The following is a 20,231-nucleotide window of genomic DNA, read 5'->3' on the forward strand; positions in this document are numbered from 1 at the left end:
ATATATCTCTTTTGGCAGTAGAGATGGAGGAAAAGATTAGTCTGAAAATGAGTGGAAGAATCAGAAGAAGAAGAAGAATTATTCCTGTAGCCACAGCGACAATAACAATCCAATGTAACCAACTTACTGGATTCAAAGACCGTAGGCTGGAAGAAATAGATTGAGCTAGGCCCTCTAAATCAGTGAATCCATCATGTGCCTTGCTCATGGCTGAAATTTGGGTTTTTAATTGAGCCATGTCATGAGTAATATTATTATCTTTCCAAACTCCCAATAGATGATTTTTAGTAAGATTCCAATTATGGTGCTTATCATACGCTAATGGTGTTACGCATACTTACCGAAAATTGGCGTGGCACTTGGTAGAAAGCCAAACCTTTATATTTTCTATCTCTTGTCCTATATTCTCTAATGCATGATTCTAAAATAATAGCTTTTAATACCTTTATTAAAGTTTTATTATTATAAACAGCTCTCAAAATCTTTAATCTCCCACATAAACCTTCTATGGTATGGGGGCTCTTTCACTGGAGGCATCTCATCTGGATCACCAGAAAGGAAAGTTTTATAAGCAGTGGGAAGACAGCTCATGGGAACTATACATGTCAAATTAACATAATTAGTAAGTCTATATGTATAGAAATTAATCATATAATGTAAGGAAAACAGACTCAAGAGTCTGTAGCTGCTTTTGAGCAGCCACCAACTCTATAGCCTCTTTCATCAAATTTATTTAGCTGCATCCATGTAGGTAGTCTCTTCGGAGCCAGCGAAAGCCCATGCAGCCTTCTGTCAGCTCAGCTTGTACAGGTCGGTCTAGGATTCAGACCTTTGGAGCCAACATTCTGTGAAAAGAACATATGTATATCCCCTCTCGGAGGGCGTTATAGTGTTGGCCCCTTCCTCTGGTGTTGGCTATTATTAGCCTTATATGAAGTTTATTGTTTGCTTTAAGCTATACTGTTAAACAACTTGAGTCTGGATTGACTGGGCCATCCAACGGCGGGAGGGAGCCTTTGTTACTGTCTCTTTAAGAAAATTAAACCACCTTTTTTCCAGCCAGTCTTGCTGCTTGGCTTGGCTTAACTCCGCCCCCCCCCCCCCCCCCGCACGAATCGTGGCTGAATTAAGAGATTGTTAGAATTGTTTGTATGAGTCTGCCAAAATATTCTCTTGGCCAGAAACTCATGCTTTGTCTTAATTAAATAGTTGGATTTTTTGGATCTTTACTAGTTTAAAATTGGCTGTTAGATGCCATTGAGGCCTCACAGAAAAACCGCACCCCTCGGGGTGGAGCTAGGGCCCATATTGGCCATAGCTTTTTTAACTTTTATAATTCTTAAAATTATCTTAATTATAAAATAGGTTAAGGATCATAGGCCTTTAACCAGACTGCAAACTGTAGCCAATGACACATTGGCAATTTTTTATTGTAACTCTTAATATTTTTTTATAATATTAGAGCATAGCTATAAGTTTGGAAGCAAAACCAAACTTTAAACAATCTATTTTCTTTAAAATTAATGGCAAGCATATTATTTCTATACCTTAAGATTTGTCTGCCAGTTTTTATGTTTAAATGTATGACAATATAATTAATTGAAAAGACTTTATTTTATATTTTATTTTTTATAAGTCTAATTTTTAGGTTAAGATTTACACAAAGCATCATGTCAATTTAAAAGCATCTTAGAGGCCTGTATTTCCTGGGTTGCATCATGTCACATGATTAAGATGGCTATAACGTTGAGCTATCAGTTCTAAACTGACTTTTTGTTACCAACATTATACCTTTTAGATCATGTCTAATAACTTATAGGCTAACACTCTATTTATACTCAAGACATGTAAAATATAGTTGTACCTTTAAGACCAATTATAAACATGAATAAAATGATTACATGAATCTCGTAAACTTAAACCAAACAAAATTTTTTTTTTAGCTGTAATTTTGATAGAATAAAAAGCATTTTGAATCAAAAACCACAATTGTAGAGATTTTTCTTTTGGAGAAACAACCATTAACCCATTTGTCCTAGACCTGAGGCTGCTAGCTCTTATTTAAAAGCAGCTTTTTCTCTAACTATATTTGACTCCTTGCTAAATGTGGGACACTTTAAATTAGCCTCCACTGTGTAAATTGCGGCTAGATTAACAGATAGACCACCAATAGATGAAGTTTTTACCATTTTTTTTTTAAAAAACATGAAACAAACAAACAGTCATTCACACAAATACACGAATAGGACATAAAAATACATGTAGACATGGTGCACCAAGGACAGACGATGATACATAGAAAAGGAAGCATGTTTGCTATGCAATTAAACCCATTTACCTTTTTTTTTTAAATGTTTTTAGAATTTTCCTCTTTCTTTTCCCCTGTAAGGGGCGTTCCATCCTTGTGGAACTTGGATTTACATTTATCTTTCCAATGCTTGCCTTTCTGGCAAGGAGAACAAACTCCTGGAGGAGCACTCCTTCTTTTGGAGTCCCTTTTACTATTAGTTGGACATTGTCTTTGCATATGTCCTGATTCCCCACATTTATAACATGTGGGCTGGGAGGTTCCCTTTCCTCCTTTACCATAAGTATGTTTAACAAAGGCGCTGAATTTCTGTCCCTTCATAACTGCAGCATAGGCTATCCCTTGAACCACTGCTGGTAAGGCATCTATGCAGGCCTTTACATAGTCCTGCACTGTTCTCGTTTCTATCTTAAATACTGAAAGAAACATTTGTTCCTGCTTTGATTCAGATTGCCCCATGTTACTACAAAACTTGATTCCTTGCACTTAACCAGTTAGTCTTTACTGGCGGGACTGCAGCTCCCTGGCAAGAGCCAGCCTGTTACCTTGAGAAAAAAGAAAGAAAGAGAAAGATTACCTGTCCAAGGTCCCTGTTCGGGCGCCAGCTGTTACAGACCTTTCATCTGCTTAGGGATATCCAGGGTCCTCTGGTCCAGGAAGGCACAGGTCCGGCTGAGATGACAGACAGAACAAACCAGGCACACACAGAGGAGGTTTGAACTGAATGTATTTTGGAGCTATAAGGCAAGGATTTTTATACAGGAAGAGTTGGTATTACCATTTCAAAAGATGTAGCCAGCAGGGCAGGCACAATTATCATAGCCATTTGGTACAAGGAAATGCAACATCAGGAACAAAGTTTCTCAAGAAACACATACAGAGGATCAATTTACAGATGCCATCAAACTTCCTGATTAGAATACAGAGTCACTCATAGTTTACAGTAAACCTTCAAAGAGTTTGAAGTATCTTATACCACCTGGGTCTTAACAAGTTCTTGTGAGAAATCCTTATCTAACATTTAGCCTTCTATCTTGTGAAACAAAACTTCCTGAGTAAATCAATGCTTTCAGTACCTGAGTGCCAGAGCCATCCTCATATACATACGCACAGCCATAAAAACCTGCATGTGTCCTTTGCCTTACAGAAACTTTGTAATTTTATGAGGTCCCATTTGTCAATTCTTGCTCTTAGAGCATACGCTATTGGTGTTCTGTTCAGAAACTTTCTCCCTGTACCGATGTCCTCAAGGGTCTTCCCCAGTTTCTTTTCTATTAGCTTCAGAGTGTCTGGCTTTATGTGGAGGTCCTTGATCCATTTGGATTTGAGCTTAGTACAAGGCGACAAGGATGGATCAATTCGCATTCTTCTGCATGCTGACCTCCAGTTGAACCAGCACCATTTGTTGAAAAGGCTATCTTTTTTCCATTGGATGTTTTCAGCCTCTTTGTCGAGGATCAAGTGGCCATAGGTGTGTGGGTTCATTTCTGGATCTTCAATCCTGTTCCATTGATCCTCCTGCCTGTCACTGTACCAATACCATGCAGTTTTTAACACTATTGCTCTGTAGTATTGCTTGAGGTCAGGGATACTGATTCCCCCAGATTTCCTTTTGTTGCTGAGAATAGTTTTAGCTATCCTGGGTTTTTTGTTGTTCCAGATGAATTTGATAATTGCTCTTTCTAGCTCTGTGAAGAATTGAGTTGGGATTTTGATGGGTATTGCATTGAATCTGTATAGTGCTTTAGGCAAAATGGCCATTTTAACTATATTGATTCTAAGAGGACAAATCGGCAACCAACAAATTGGGAAAAGATCTTCACCAATCCTACATCAGATAGAGGGCTAATATCCAATATATATAAAGAACTCAAGAAGTTAGACTCCAGAAAACCAAACAACCCTATTAAAAAATGGGGTACAGAGTTAAACAAAGAATTCTCACCTGAAGAACTTCGGATGGCGGAGAAGCATCTTAAAAAATGCTCAACTTCATTAGTCATTAGGGAAATGCAAATCAAAACAACCCTAAGATTTCATCTTACACCAGTCAGAATGGCTAAGATTAAAAATTCAGGAGACAGCAGGTGTTGGAGAGGGTGTGGAGAAAGAGGAACACTCCTCCACTGCTGGTGGGGTTGCAAATTGGTACAACCACTCTGGAAATCAGTCTGGCGGTTCCTCCGAAAACTGGGCACCTCTCTTCCAGAAGATCCTGCTATACCACTCCTGGGCATATACCCAGAAGACTCCCCACCATGTAATAAGGATACATGTTCTACTATGTTCATAGCAGCCCTATTTGTAATTGCCAGATGCTGGAAAGAACCCAGGTATCCCTCAACAGAAGAGTGGATGCAAAAAATGTGGTATATCTACACAATGGAGTACTATTCAGCCATTAGAAACAATGAATTCATGAAATTCTTAGGCAAATGGATGGAGCTAGAGAATATCATACTAAGTGAGGTAACCCAGACTCAAAAGGTGAATCATGGTATGCACTCACTAATAAGTGGATATTAACCTAGAAAACTGGAATACCCAAAACATAATCCACACATCAAATGAGGTACAAGAAGAAAGGAGGAGTGGCCCCTGGTTCTGGAAAGACTCAGTGAAACAGTATTCAGCAAAACCAGAACGGGGAAGTGGGAAGGGGTGGGTGGGAGGACAGGGGAAGAGAAGGGGGCTTGCGGGACTTTCGGGGAGTGGGGGGGCTAGAAAAGGGGAAATCATTTGAAATGTAAATAAATTATATCGAATAATAAAAAAAAATTAATTAAAAAAAAAAAAACCTGCATGTGGTTGGAACATTGTAATTATGTAAACAACTGTGAGGCAAGGGGGGGGGGGTTGTGGGGAGGAGGAGCCCGGCGGTCAGTGAGTCGACTTCAAAGACCGGATTATCAGCCAGGCCTTAGGAATCCCAGTGAGAAGAGAAAAGGAGGAAGTCAGGGCAGACTGCTACTTGGGAACTAAGGGCTCATTTTAAATAGCCAGAAAGTAAAAGAGTACAGTAAATTGCCAGGTGAGATTATCAGCTTCCACAGCTTCCAGAGAGTTCCGATCTTCCCAGGAGGCATTTCTTTTCTGCCTCTGTCTGTATCATTTTTACAGACATCACTGGGCCACCGCGGCACCCAGTGAAGTCTGTAATGTTGATATTTTACAGACAGCGGTGAAAAAAGAAATATCTCCTGGGAATAATGGAACTCTCTGTAAATTTAGAAGCTGAAAATCTCACTTGGCAATTTACTATATTCTCTTACTTTCTGGCTATTTAAGATGGGCCTGTAGTTCTCAAGTAGCAGTTTGCCCTGACTTCCTCCTTTTCTCTCTTCACAGGGATTCCTAAGGCCTGGCTGATAATCCAGTCTTTGAAGTCGATTCACTGACCTCTAAACCCCCTTTTTAGTATTGCAATACTTTGCCTCATAGTTGTTTACATAATTACAACCTTCCAACCACATGCAGGTTTTTATGGCTGTGTGTATGTGTATGAGGATGGCTCTGGCACTCTGGTACTGAAAGCATTGATTAAGTCAAGAAGTTTTGTTTTACAAAGTAGAAGGCTAAAATGTTAGATAAGGATTTTTAACAAGAACTTGTTAAGACCCAGGGGGTATAAGAAACTTCAAATTCTTTGAAGGTTTACTGTAAACTATGAGTGACTCTGTATTCTAATCAGGAAGTTTGATGGCATCTGTAAATTGATCTTCTGTATCTGTTACTGAGAAACTTTGTATCTGATTGATTTTGCATTTCCTTGTACCAAATGGCTATGATAATTGTGACTGACTAACTGGCTACATCTTTTGAAATGGTAATACCAAATCTTCCTGTATAAAAATCCTTGCCTTAGAGCTCCAAAATACATTCAGATTCAAACCTCCACTGTGTATGTGTGGTTTGTTCTGTCTGTCATCTCAGCTGTACCTGTGCCTTCCTGAACCAGAGAATCCTAGATATCCCACAGTAGACCCAAGGTCTGTAAAAGGTGATGACTTGCAGGTGATGCAGATAACACAAGGGGTGTGTGACCATTGCCATGGCAACAGACACAGGAGGGTCCTATCCCCCAGGGATGACATCATTGCTGGGATCAGAAGCTTTCTGTCAACCGTTGCTGATGCTAACTAACACTGCCAAGCTCCGGTGTTGTTCTTCTATGTGTCTATTCCCTGCCTCCATTGGGGAGCTGCCCTGGGTGTACCCACAGCTCTGGTTCTATCAGTAAACCAAAGGGCCTGTCATTTTTAGAAGTGCAAAGCCATTTAGCCTTTTCTTGCTTTGACCCTTCTGTATTGGCTGGTTTTGTGTGTCAACTTGACACAGGCTGGAGTTATCACAGAGAAGGGAGCTTCAGTTGGGGAAGTGCCTCCATGAGATCCAGCTGTGGGGCATTTTCTCAATTAGTGATCAAGGGGGGAGGGCCCCTTGTGGGTGGTACCACCTTTGGGCTGGTATTCTTGGGTTCTATAAGAGAGCAGGCTGAGCAAGCCAGGGGAAGCAAGCCAGTAAGGAACATCCCTCCATGGCCTCTGCATCAGCTCCTGCTTCCTAACCTGCTTGAGTTCCAGTCCTGACTTCCTTTTGTGATGAACAGCAATGTGGAAGTGTAAGCTGAATACACCCTTTCCTCCCCCAACTTGCTTCTTGGTCATGATGTTTGTGCAGGAATAGAAACCCTGACTAAGACACCTTCAAAAAACAGAATAGACATTAAAGTCTTTTCATAGACGAAGGAATTTGCTACAAAACCCTAGCGAGTCCTGCCATCCTCTAGAAGCCCCAGAACGATGCTTCACTTGCTGCAGGAAACTGCATCTCACTCCTGCAACAGTCAACAGTGACTGGAGCATCAGCCCAAAGCAAGTCTATCATACATAAAACGATGGATTATTAAAAGTAATTCTTTGAGGACAGTGTCTGAGGAGCCCAGCATCAAAATGAAGTGTATGGGTTTCATAGTACAATCAACAGGTCAAATGCTATCCTTGAAGAAAAGTCAAATGCTTATTGTTTGTGGATATTTTAAATCACTTTCATATGTGTTTATGTGTGTTATATATCATTTGATTATATGTGTGAATACATGTATACATGTGTGTGAAGACTGGAGGTAAAATGTTTTCTTCAGTGACTATTTTTAAATGTTAATTATTACTATTATTATTAATTTTATGTATATGGCGTTTTCTTGTATGCACTGTGTACATGTTTCCATAAAAATCAAAAGAAGGTGCTATATCACATGAAACCGTAATTAGAGAAGGTAATCAAAGAACTTTAATTTGGTTTGGTTTGTGCATCCTCATGGTGGAGCAAATTCTGGCGATTTATTCGTCTTGCCGGTTCTTGGTCTTTTTATCTATTTTTTCTTGCAGCATCTGACTTTAGGAAGGCCACAGCTGCCAATCTGTTTAAAACCGGAAGTACACGCACCCCAGCATATGCCTCCATTGGCCACACATGTTACTGGATTGTTGATTCTTTTAGTAAAGGCTGGAAGATAAGTAAGAAAAGCACATATTAGAATTGAAACCTTCAGGTCAGAAATACAGACCAGTGTGCTATTATTCTGAGTAAATCCCAGCAAGCTCCCTTTCCTCTCCCTGCAAAACAAACAAACAAACAAACAAACAAAACCTGGGGAGTCTGTTTTAGCAGGACTGAATCCAGTTCTGGCCACTGCTGCTGTGTAAAGGGATGCTGGGTTTCCTAGCACCCAAATGTTGAAGGGTCTGCTCCTCCCCTGACTGACTGCAACTTTCAGGGCCATCAGGCTAGATCTCAGCAAAGATGCTGTGTGAGTCCTCAGCTGTCTCCCAGAAGCCCTGGCTCTCCTTTCCCACACGCAAGTGCCTTGTGCTAGCATCAGAGACAGCCAGTGGGTGTGAGTGTGTACACACATGTGTGCAGATACACACAGAGGCCAGAGGCTGGCCTAAGATATGTTCATCAAGTGCTCTCTGCCTCAGCTTTTGAGACTCACAGTGAACCTGGAGCTCACTGAGTGGGTGTGTCTGACAAGCTGGCCAGTGTGCCTCTGGGATGGTCCTCTGTGCCAGCATTACAGATGTGCAACAGCTCTCTCTGCTTCTGCATGGATACTGCGGTCCCAACTCAGATCTTTATACTTGGACAACAAGCGCTTTTGGTCACTGAGCCATCTTCCTATTTTACACTAAGGTATTTTAACTTCCAGGTACCTATTTTAAACAAAGGATTTGATTCAAACCTCCCTGTGCAGCACTTGCCTAAATGATAACATGATTCCTAAGTAACCTTCATTGGAAATCAAAAGTCAAAACTAACTTTTTGATAGTTTCTAATGCCTAAAATCAGGTCTTAAACTCATCGTTCCTTCTTCCCCTCCCTCTTCCTTCACATTCATCTAAATGACAGAGTACGTGTTTGTGCAAATCATGGAACAGAGATGCTCCTCTGTAAATAGGAACCCATCGATCGACAAAATTGGTGAAATTATGTCTCTCTATGTAATTTTTGTTTGATGCAGTCTGAGGCCTTTGCTTCTTTCATTCATTTCCTGTTCTCTCGTGCTTGTGTAGCTCCCTCTCCTGAGTTGTGGGCCCCTTTTATTGTTTGCCTAATGACAAGGACGAAATACAACCTGGAGCCTGGAAAGATGGCTCATCAGTTAGGAGGTCATACTGCTCCTGCAGAGGAACTGAAATATCAGGGAACCCACATGTGCCTATAACTCAATCTCTGAGTGATTAGATGTCCTCTTACATCCTCTGTGAGTACTGTACTATGTGGCACATACCCATACACAGATCCATACATGTACACGTAATTTAAAAGAATATAAACCTTTTCCACAAAATACAATGTAGGCAGAGTTTGGGAAGCTGTGTTTCATAGCCTCCCTGAGCTATGATCCTTATTACCCCTGTAGACAGTGTGTGCTTAAGAGGCTTCCATAGGGGAAGGAGGAGAGGAAGTTCTCAAATAGGGGCTGGGCTGGTTATTCTGAAGGGTTCTCTAGAGTAAGCAGAGACTCTACTCCTTAAATATAAAGATTTATAAATGAATACCTTTTTTCAGATACGAATCAAATATTCTTCATGTTATTATTTTTGAGCTACCTATAAGAAACTCATTTCATAATCTTAAGCTTAGCACCAGGAGTTGGGAATGGAAGTCAGGTGCTACAGATCAGCTCAGAGTGAGTCAACATCAGGCTCCTTCATGTTAAAAAGAAAGAGTCCTGGGTTTGTTTCAGCAGGCACACGATACACATTGTCTAAAATGTGCTTAGAGAGAAAAAAAGGAAGGCCGTAAATGGATTACAGAGAGACAGAGAGACAAAAAGACAGGCAGACACACACAGAGAAAGAGACAAAGAGGGGGCTGGAGAGACGGCTCAGTGGTTAAGAGCATTGACTGCTCTTCCAGAGGTCCTAAGTTCAGTTCCCATCAACCACATGGTGGCTAACAACCATCTGTAATGAGATCTGATGTCTTCTTCTTGGTGTGTCTGAAGAGAGCAACACTGTATTCATATACATAAAATAAATAAATAAATCTTTTTTAAAAAAGAAAGAGACAAAGGCACACACAGACACACACACACACCAGATAAGGAGCTGTCTCTCATTTCACTTTGGGACCAGACTATCCCCCTGCCTCACCTCCAAGTGGAGACAGCAGCACCAGGAGAAATGCGAAGAGAAGGTAATGGATCCTCATGACTGAAGCCTGGTGAGTTGTAGAGATGTAGAGGGACTGGAGCTCAGGGCCTTATATAGTGCCAGGTGCTGCCTCCTGTGTAGGATTCTACACTGACTAGAGACCCAGTAATTACAATTATGAAACACAGAGCACCTTATCTCTCTTGTCAAGGAGTTTCCCTTTGAGAGCACACTCAGTGACTCTTATGCAAGTATGGGGAACCCTAAGTGACTTCCTCCTGCACTGCTCACCAAGAGCACCTTTTTACAATACTACTTAGGTGGGAGGACCCGTGCTGTCCTGGGACAGACTTGCTGGTTACAATTGGACCTTATGTGCCTGAACCTCAGACATTTGACTTGGTCATCTCAGAGTCTGACAACAGGCTTAGGCCTCAGTGGGGACTCATTTCACATAGATTCATCTGGGCTTGAGCACACACAGCTGCTGGAGACAACAGAATGTGAGCCAACTCAAGCTTCCCCAAGCTTTTCCAGGTCAGAACATGGGGCCTAGTCTCACAGATTTCTCCAAGTTACTGCACAACGGTGAAGCTTCCTCTCTCAGAGAAAGCAACGTGTTGGTGACAAGTTACCTGATCAAGGGGCCCCATGCCCACCTAGAAGAAACCAGTGAATAGCTAGCTCTAGCCACAAGGTGATGGGCAACCCATGGGAATTGCTAACCTTTGGGTCTGTGGTTCTCCATTCTCTGAAATAAAGTGAGAACCAGAGGTGAGGGGTCAAGATGCTTTTTGGAATCTTTTATAAGAATGGGTGACAGGGGGCTCCAGTCCTTCCCATCAACTCCCTGTTGCTCCCGCTCAGACCTCACTCTGAGGGGTGGGACATGTGGCTCACCTCAGAGTGAGGTCTCCTGTGGAGTCTGTAGCCCAGCTGTTCATTTTTATCCTAGAAAACCATTGACAACTATCAAGACATAACCCATACCAAGAACTGAGAAATGAGGATTTTGTAAGGAAAAATAATTTATGTTAATCAGTATTTCTTCCTCCCAACAGAAAGATTAAACGATTAACCACAACAGCAGATATCTATAAATTATGAACAGTTTTGACAAAGGCTGTTCTGTGGAGTTCCCAGCAAAGAGTTTTGAGGCTGGAGAGTGAATAGTTGGGACCCACAATAGAAAGCCTCACTCCCAACTCTGTGTTGTAGAAACCCACAATATTGGGCTTGGTAGAAGTACTTTTAAACTGGCATACAGAAGAGATTTTAAAAGAAAATCAGACACAGTAAGTATACATATTTGTGGACTATTTTGTAGTATCTCAGTATATACATGTGGTAGGCAATGATGAATTCAGGATAATTAATATATCTGTCACTTCAAATGGAATAATTTTATGATAATTTTATTTTACTAAGAGTAGTTCCAATCCCCTCTCATTATCTTCGGTGATACCAACATACAATGGATGCAGTGGAAACCAGGCCTAACTCTCCTGTCTGTTTCTAAACACCAACCTCCCTCTATTCTCCTTGCCCCTACCTTCATCTGGTCATTATTAGCCTGCTCTGCAATCTGAGGAGTCCTTAAGTGCATCTGGTAAGTGATCTGTAATAATTCTTTGATCCAAAGAGGAAGTTTCTGATGGATCAGGGAATGGCAGGGCTGGGTTAGGGCAATGTTGCATGCTATAAGCACGTTCTGTCTGGGAATGGAGCATTGCCACACGCCATCTCACCTCTCTTCGGGACTTTGCTTCTCTGAGGGATGCAGGCGTGTATTGAGAAAGCATGCCTACTCAACCCCAAAGCTAAGCTATGTCTTCCAGGCCAAGGAAGCACAGACAAAAACTTAATGTGGAAAGATCATTGTCTGTAAAGGCTCAGCCTGAATTAATACACCATCCCTCCCCATTTGCACAATTTCCTCACTTTCCACAGTAAAAAGCAAACATATTCATTTTCTCTCAATGTGGCCAAATACTTTTGACAAGTCAACTCTGATGGAGGAAAGGTAATTTGGCTCAAGGCTTAGAGACTCAATCCGTGGTGAGTGGGCACTACTGTGTTGTCATCTATCATAAGCCAGGACATAAATGGCAAGGAGCATATGGTGAGGTACTCACCTGCTAGGGAGGGGCTGGGTATGCCCATATCCATGACTGTGCTGTGTGTCCAAATCCCTAGCTCACTTCTATTTGGCTCATTTGCAGAATGTCCCACCATTATCCAGATGGGTCTCAGGCTAACCAAAACTTTAACATGTGTCTTCTTGTGGATATTTAGGATCTCAGCCAAGTCAGGTAAGACAGTGAATAACTCCAGTGGTGTGCTGCTAGGTGTGTGTCTATCCCTGAGCCCAAGTAGTGAGCTGTGTGTGTGTGTGTTCCCCAGCCCCAGTGGTGTGTTTAACCCCACCTCTTATGGTGTGGTGCTCTCTGCTCACCAGAAAAGAAGTAGGTCATCAGGACTTGCTTACCTTCTGGGTTTTCAGGGTCTAAATTAGTATATTGTAATAGGGTCTTTGTAAAGCACTAGAAAAGTTGAGATAGGTTTTGTGGTTTTTCCTGGAGCTTTGCCAAATGTACCAGTTTAAGAGCTGGCCTACAGATACTGTCCAGGAGACAGGGTATGAATCTATTTCTGGCTAAAATACTACCTGGGCAATTTTAATTCCTTTGAGGATCCTGGTCAGATACCATCTCAGATCCGATCGGATAGACGGGATCTGTTTGATGAGTCTCGTCTGCATGTGTTCCTGCCTGCTCCCAAACTCGCCTCCATTTGTCAGGAAGTAAATTGTATGCACATCATGGAAAGGCAAGCTATAAGACTGAGTAATATACTAAAATTCTTTAACAAAGGATTAGAGGTATGGGATTCCAGTCTGTTTTCTATTTGAGAAAGTCTACTTAGTGAGAAAGGACATACACTCTGATTAGATCATCTACTTAGCTACTTCCCTTAATGGCAGGATTGATGCTGGGTTAGGATGGGTTGGGGAGAGAAGTAGGAGATTTAGCTGTAGACTTAAAATGAGTGGGGGGAGGGCTGGAAGTAGGTGCTAGTACAGAGGATCTGAGAGTCCTGCAGGGCACAGGAGGAGGGGAGGAGACTAGAGAGGTTGAGCAAGAAGGCTCTGGGGAAGTCTGGTGAGAAGAGGAAGCTGAGGAGGCTGGGGTTTTAGAAGAGGTTTTAGAGACAAGTGTGTAGCAGTAAGGGAGTTATTCTTTAGCTGGCTTGAGGACTGTAGTGTCATCTAGTAGAGGTTTCGTAGCTAGAGGAAGTTGAGTTAGGACAAGAAGAGCAGAGAGAATGTTTGGATCTATGATATGTCAAAGCTTGGGCATAAGGGACCTCTTTCCATTTACTGGACCACTGGCAGAATATATGAAGATCCCTGAAAATGGTAGGATCAAATGTGCCATTAACTGGCCATTTGGAGCTGTTGTCTAATGGATACTAAATCTATACTTTACTGCAAAAGCATAAAAGCTTGGATAGTCTCATATCAGATGTTAGTTTCAGAGATTTGAGATTTTCCGGGTACATCTCCGAGGGCAACCTGGAGGCACAGATGAAGCCAGTGAGACACCCGTGAGGTGGCAAGGATGCTATTGGACTATTTGTACAGGCGTCCCAAGAAAAAAATTCAATAAGTAGTAAATAAAAGCTAGATCTAGACTTGCCAAGTTGTCTCGTGGGTGTTAGTGGCTAGTGAGTCCAGGACTCACAAGAAAAAAATCAATTTACCTAGGCTTAGGATTTATGTAAGGCAGCAAAAGGAAATAGCTTGTGATGTCAGATAAGATAGGAGTCATGTAAACTACTGTGGGTGGTGCTGGAAGAGGGGAGAGAGAGAGAGAGAGAGAGAGAGAGAGAGAGAGAGAGAGAGAGAGAGAGAGAAAGTCACCCAAGGATCAAAGTCCTAAACTGTGGTGTCAGCTAGGACACTGGTCATTGGTACCTTGGAATGTCCATCCCCTAAGCCCATAGAGGGTGGCCAACCCTCTTTGGGAGGAGTGGCCTTGCCCACCAACCAGAATGAAAACCTTATCATTCCACCAATGCTTGTGCGATGGTTTTTGCGATCCACTGGCAGGAAAAGTGAGATTGCACAATTGGCCAACCTATGAGGATGAGGTCCTGCCTATGGGTCTTAACCCACATAGTGTGACTATCCCACATGGTGGAGTTCCCTGTGCTCCACAGCTGTGTCTGTGGTGCAGCCTGTGGATCCACAGGCCTGCGTGGGTGGTCCCTAGTAAGTCCCACGTTTCAGCACCAATGTTAGTTGAAAACAGCATATTCCTGGACAGATCATGCCAAGTTCACACTTTGAGAGGTCTTTACTGAAACAGGGGAAAAAGCGAGAAAGAGAGAGATGGGTCGGGTTCCTGTCGTTTATTTGAGCCATGACATAGGTAATGGCAGGTGACTGCCATAGTGGCCCAGTGAAGTCTGTAATGTTGATATTTTACAGACAGAGGCGAAAAAAGAAATATCTCCTGGGAATAATGGAACTCTCTGTAAATTTAGAAGCTGAAAATCTCACCTGGCAATTTACTATATTCTCTTACTTTCTGGCTATTTAAGATGGGCCTGTAGTTCTCAAGTAGCAGTTTGCCCTGACTTCCTCCTTTTCTCTCTTCACAGGGATTCCTAAGGCCTGGCTGATAATCCAGTCTTTGAAGTCTATTCATTGACCTCTAAACCCCCTTTTAAGAATTGCAATACTTTGCCTCATAGTTGTTTACATAATTACAACCTTCCAACCACATGCAGGTTTATATGGCTGTGCGTATGTGTATGAGGATGGCTCTGGCACTCTGGTACTGAAAGCATTGATTAAGTCACGAAGTTTTGTTTTACAAAGTAGAAAGCTAAAATGTTAGATAAGGATTTTTAACAAGAACTTGTTAAGACCCAGGGGGTATAAGAAACTTCAAACTCTTTGAAGGTTTACTGTAAACTATGAGTGACTCTGTATTCTAATCAGGAAGTTTGATGGCATCTGTAAATTGATCTTCTGTATCTGTTACTGAGAAACTTTGTTATCTGATTGATTTTGCATTTCCTTGTACCAAATGTCTATGATAATTGTGCCTGCCTCACTGGCTACATCTTTTGAAATGGTAATACCAAATCTTCCTGTATAAAAATCCTTGCCTTAGAGCTCCAAAATACATTCAGATTCAAACCTACACTGTGTATGTGTGGTTTGTTCTGTCTGTCATCTCAGCTGGACCTGTGCCTTCCTGGACCAGAGAATCCTAGATATCCCACAGCAGACCCAAGGTCTGTAAAAGGTGATGACTTGCTGGTGATGCAGATAACACAAGGGGTGTGTGACCATTGCCATGGCAACAGACACAGGAGGGTCCTATCCCCCAGGGATGACATCATTGCTGGGATCAGAAGCTGTCTGTCAACAGTTGCTGATGCTAACTAACACTGCCAAGCTCCAGTGTTGTTCTTCTAGGTGTCTATTCCCTGCTTCCATTGGGGAGCTGCTCTGGGTGCAACCACAGCTCTGGTTCTATCAGAAAACCAAGGGGCCTGTCATTTTTAGAAGTGCAAAGCCATTTAGCCTTTTCTTGCTTTTACCCATTTTAACTTTAAGGGTCTTACCTTCTGTATCAGCTGGGTTTTTGTGTCAACTTGACACAGGCTGTAGTTATCACAGAGAAGGGAGCTTCAGTTGGGGAAGTGCCTCCATGAGATCCAGCTGTGGGGCATTTTCTCAATTAGTGATCAAGTGGGGAGGGCCCCTTGTGGGTGGTACCACCTTTGGGCTGGTGTTCTTGGGTTCTATAAGAGAGCAGGCTGAGCAAGCCAGGGGAAGCAAGCCAGTAAGGAACATCCCTCCATGGCCTCTGCTTCAGCTCCTGCTTCCTAACCTGCTTGAGTTCCAGTCCTGACTTCCTTTTGTGATGAACAGCAATGCACAAGTGTAAGCTGAATAAACCCTTTCCTCCCCCAACTTGCTTCTTGGTCATGATGTTTGTGCAGGAATAGAAACCCTGACTAAGACACCTTCAAAAAACAGAATAGACATTAAAGTCTTTTCATAGATGAGGGAATTTGCTACAAAACCCTAGCAAGTCCTGCCATCCTCTAGAACACCCAGAACGATGCTTCACTTGCTGCAGAAAAATGCATCTCATTCCTGGAACAGTCAACAGTGACTGGAGCATCAGCCCAAAGCAAGTCTATCATACATAAAACGATGGATTATTAAAAGTAATTCTTTGAGGACAGTGTCTGAGGAGCCCAGCATGGATACGTTATGATTTGCATAGACCAGTCAAAAGGTCAAATACTGATTATTTGTGGATATTTTAAATCACTTTCATATGTGTTTATGTGTGTTACATATCATTTGATTATATGTGTGAATACATGTATACATGTGTGTGAAGACTGGGGGTGAAATGTTTTCTTCAGTGACTATTTTTAAATGTTAATTATTATTATTAATAATTCTATGTATATGGCGTTTTCTTGTATGCACTGTGTACATGTTTCCATAAGAGTCAGAAGAAGGTGCTATATCACATGAAACCGGACTTAGAGAAGGTAATCAAAGAACTTTAATTTGGTTTGGTTTGTGCATCCTCATGGTGGACCAAATTCTGGCGATTTATTCGTCTTGCCGGTTCTTGGTCTTTTTATTTATTTTTTCTTGCAGCATCTGACTTTAGGAAGGCCACAGATGCCAATCTGTTTAAAACCCGAAGTACAAGCACCCCAGCATACGCCTCCATTGGTCACACATGTTACTGGATTGTTGATTCTTTTAGTAAAGGCTGGAAGATAAGTAAGAAAAACACATATTAGAGTTGTAACCTTCAGGTCAGAAATACAGACCAGTGTGCTATGATTCTAAGTAAATCCCAGCAAGCTCCCTTTCCTCTCCCTAAAAACAAACAAACAAACAAACAAAACCTGGGGTGTCTGTTTTAGCAGGACGAATCCAGTTCTGGCCACTGCTGCTGTGTAAAGGGATGCTGGGTTTCCTAGCACCCAAATGTTGAAGGGTCTGCTCCTCCCCTGACTGACTGCAACTTTCAGGGCCATCAGGCTAGATCTCAGCAAAGATGCTGTGTCAGTCCTCAGCTGTCTCCCAGAAGCCCTGGCTCTCCTTTCCCACACACAAGTGCCTTGTGCTAGCATCAGAGACAGCCAGTGGGTGTGAGTGTGTACACACATGTGTGCAGATACACACAGAGGCCAGAGGCTGGCCTAAGATATGTTCATCAAGTGCTCTCTGCCTCAGCTTTTGAGACTCACAGTGAACCTGGAGCTCACTGAGTGGGTGTGTCTGACAAGCTGGCCAGTGTGCCTCTGGGATGCTCCTCTGTGCCAGCATTACAGATGTGCAACAGCTCTCTCTGCTTCTGCATGGATACTGCGATCCCTACTCAGATCTTTATACTTGGACAACAAGCGCATTTGGTCACTGAGCCATCTTCCTATTTTACACTAAGGTATTTTAACTTCCAGGTACCTATTTTAAACAAAGGATTTGACTCAAACCTCCGTGTGCAGCACTTGCCTAAATGATAACATGATTCCTAAGTAACCTTCAGTGGAAATCAAAAGTCAAAACTAACTTTTTGATAGTTTCTAATGCCTAAAATCAGGTCTTAAACTCATCGTTCCTTCTTCCCCTCCCTCTTCCTTCACATTCATCTAAATGACAGAGTAAGTGTTTGTGCAAATCATGGAACAGAGATGCTCCTCTGTAAATCAGAACCCATCAATTGACAAAATTGGTGAAATTTTGTCTCTCTATGTAATTTTTGTTTGATGCAATCTGAGGCCTTTGCTTCTTTCATCGTTTCCTGTTCTCTCGTGCTCGTGTAGCTCCCTCTCCTGAGTTGTGTGCCCCTTTTATTGTTTGCCTAATGACAAGTACGAAATACAACCTGGAGCCTGGAAAGATGGCTCATCAGTTAGGAGGTCATACTGCTCCTGCAGAGGAACTGAGATATCAGGGAACCCACATGTGCCTATAACTCAATCTCTGAGAGATTAGATGTCCTCTTACATCCTCTGTGAGTACTGTACGATGTGGCATATACCCATACACAGATGCATACATGAACACATAATTTAAAAGAATATAAACATTTCCCACAAAATATAATGTAGGAAGAGTTTGGGAAGCTGTGTTCATAGCCTCCCTGAGCTATGATCCTTATTACCCCTGTAGACAGTGTGTGCTTAAGAGTCTTCCATAGGGGAAGGAGGAGAGGAAGTTCTCAAATAGAGGCTGGGCTGGTTATTCTGAAGGGTTCTCTAGAGTAAGCAGAGACTCTACTCCTTAAATATAAAGATTTATAAATGAATACCTTTTTTCAGATACAAATCAAATATTCTTCATGTTATTTTTGAGCTACCTATAAGAAACTCATTTCATAATCTTAAGCTTAGCAGCAGGAGTTGGGAAATGGAAGTCAGGTGCTACAGATCAGCTCAGAGTGAGTCTACATCAGGCTCCTTCATGTTAAAAAGAAAGAGTCCTGGGTTTGTTTCAGTAGTCACATGATACACATTGTCTAAAATGTGCTTAGAGAGAAAAAAGGAAGGCAGTAAATGGATTACAGAGAGACAGAGAGACAAAAAGACAGGCAGACACACAGAGAGAAAGAGACAAAGAGGGGGCTGGAGAGATGGCTCAGTGGTTAAGAGCATTGACTGCTCTTCCAGAGGTCCTGAGTTCAGTTCCCATCAACCACATGGTGGCTCACAACCATCTGTAATGAGATCTGATGTCTTCTTCTTGGTGTGTCTGAAGAGAGCTACACTGTATTCATATACATAAAATAAATAAATAAATATTTTTTAAAAAAGAAAGAGACAAAGGCACACACACACACACACACACACCAGGTAAGGAGCTGTCTCTCATTTCACTTTGGGACCAGACTATCCCCCTGCCTCACCTCCAAGTGGAGACAGCAGCACCAGGAGAAATGCGAAGAGAAGGTAATGGATCTTCATGACTGAAGCCTGGTGAGTTGTAGAGATGTAGAGGGACTGGAGCTCAGGGCCTTATATAGTGCCAGGTGCTGCCTCCTGTGTAGGATTCTACACTGACTAGAGACCCGGTAATTACAATTATGAAACACAGAGCACCTTATCTCTCTTGTCAAGGAGTTTCCCTTTGAGAGCACACTCAGTGACTCTTATGCAAGTATGGGGAACCCTAAGTGACTTCCTCCTGCACTGCTCACCAAGAGCACCTTTCTGCCCGACTACTTAGGTGGGAGAGACCCGTGCTGTCCTGGGACAGACTTGCTGGTTACAATTGGACCTTATGTGCCTCAACCTCAGACATTTGACTTGGTCATCTCAGAGTCTGACAACAGGCTTAGGCCTCAGTGGGGACTCATTTCACATAGATTCATCTGGGCTTGAGCACACACAGCTGCTGGAGACAACAGAATGTGAGCCAACTCAAGCTTCCCCAAGCTTTTCCAGGTCAGAACATGGGGCCTAGTCTCACAGATTTCTCCAAGTTACTGCACAACGGTGAAGTTCATTTACTACCAAAACCTCCAGCAACTCACCATCCACTCAATCTGAGGAACATGGAGTCAGATAGGGGTGCTGCTTCCTCTCTCAGAGAAAGCAACGTGTTGGTGACAAGTTACCTGATCAAGGGGCCCCATGCCCACCTAGAAGAAACCAGTGAATAGCTAGCTCTAGCCACAAGGTTATGGGCAACCCATGGGAATTGCTAATCTTTGGGTCTGTGGTTCTCCATTCTCTGAAATAAAGTGAGAACCAGAGGTGAGGGGTCAAGATGCTTTTTGGAATCTTTTATAAGAATGGGTGACAGGGGGCTCCAGTCCTTCCCATCAACTCCCTGTTGCTCCTGCTCAGACCTCACTCTGAGGGGTGGGACATGTGGCTCACCTCAGAGTGAGGTCTCCTGTGGAGTCTGTAGCCCAGCTGTTCATTTTTATCCTAGAAAACCATTGACAACTATCAAGACATAACCCATACCAAGAACTGAGAAATGAGGATTTTGTAAGGAAAAATAATTTATGTTAATCAGTATTTCTTCCTCCCAACAGAAAGATTAAACGATTAACCACAACAGCAGATATCTATAAATTATGAACAGTTTTGACAAAGGGTGTTCTGTGGAGTTCCCAGCAAAGAGTTTTGAGGCTGGAGGGTGAATAGTTGGGACCCACAATAGAAAGCCTCACTCCCACCTCTGTGTTGTGGAAACCCAC

General features: G+C 42.3%; 2 protein-coding genes across 2 annotated transcripts; both read right to left on the minus strand.

Moving 5' to 3' along the window:
* Positions 1 to 7,577: 7,577 nt before the first annotated feature.
* LOC127668561 (beta-defensin 4-like) lies at positions 7,578 to 10,147 on the minus strand. The gene is made up of 2 exons (XM_052162200.1): positions 9,970 to 10,147; positions 7,578 to 7,816 (listed from the first exon to the last, which is right to left on the minus strand). Exons 1-2 carry the CDS (start codon positions 10,025 to 10,027, stop codon positions 7,683 to 7,685), a joined length of 192 nt encoding a protein of 63 aa, XP_052018160.1. The 5' UTR covers positions 10,028 to 10,147; the 3' UTR covers positions 7,578 to 7,682.
* Positions 10,148 to 16,548: 6,401 nt separating this feature from the next.
* LOC127668564 (beta-defensin 4-like) lies at positions 16,549 to 19,180 on the minus strand. The gene is made up of 2 exons (XM_052162204.1): positions 18,930 to 19,180; positions 16,549 to 16,787 (listed from the first exon to the last, which is right to left on the minus strand). Exons 1-2 carry the CDS (start codon positions 18,985 to 18,987, stop codon positions 16,654 to 16,656), a joined length of 192 nt encoding a protein of 63 aa, XP_052018164.1. The 5' UTR covers positions 18,988 to 19,180; the 3' UTR covers positions 16,549 to 16,653.
* Between the last annotated feature and the right edge of the window lie 1,051 nt (positions 19,181 to 20,231).

This window comes from Apodemus sylvaticus, chromosome 18 (assembly GCF_947179515.1).
Source record: "Apodemus sylvaticus chromosome 18, mApoSyl1.1, whole genome shotgun sequence".
Taxonomy (NCBI): domain Eukaryota; kingdom Metazoa; phylum Chordata; class Mammalia; order Rodentia; family Muridae; genus Apodemus; species Apodemus sylvaticus.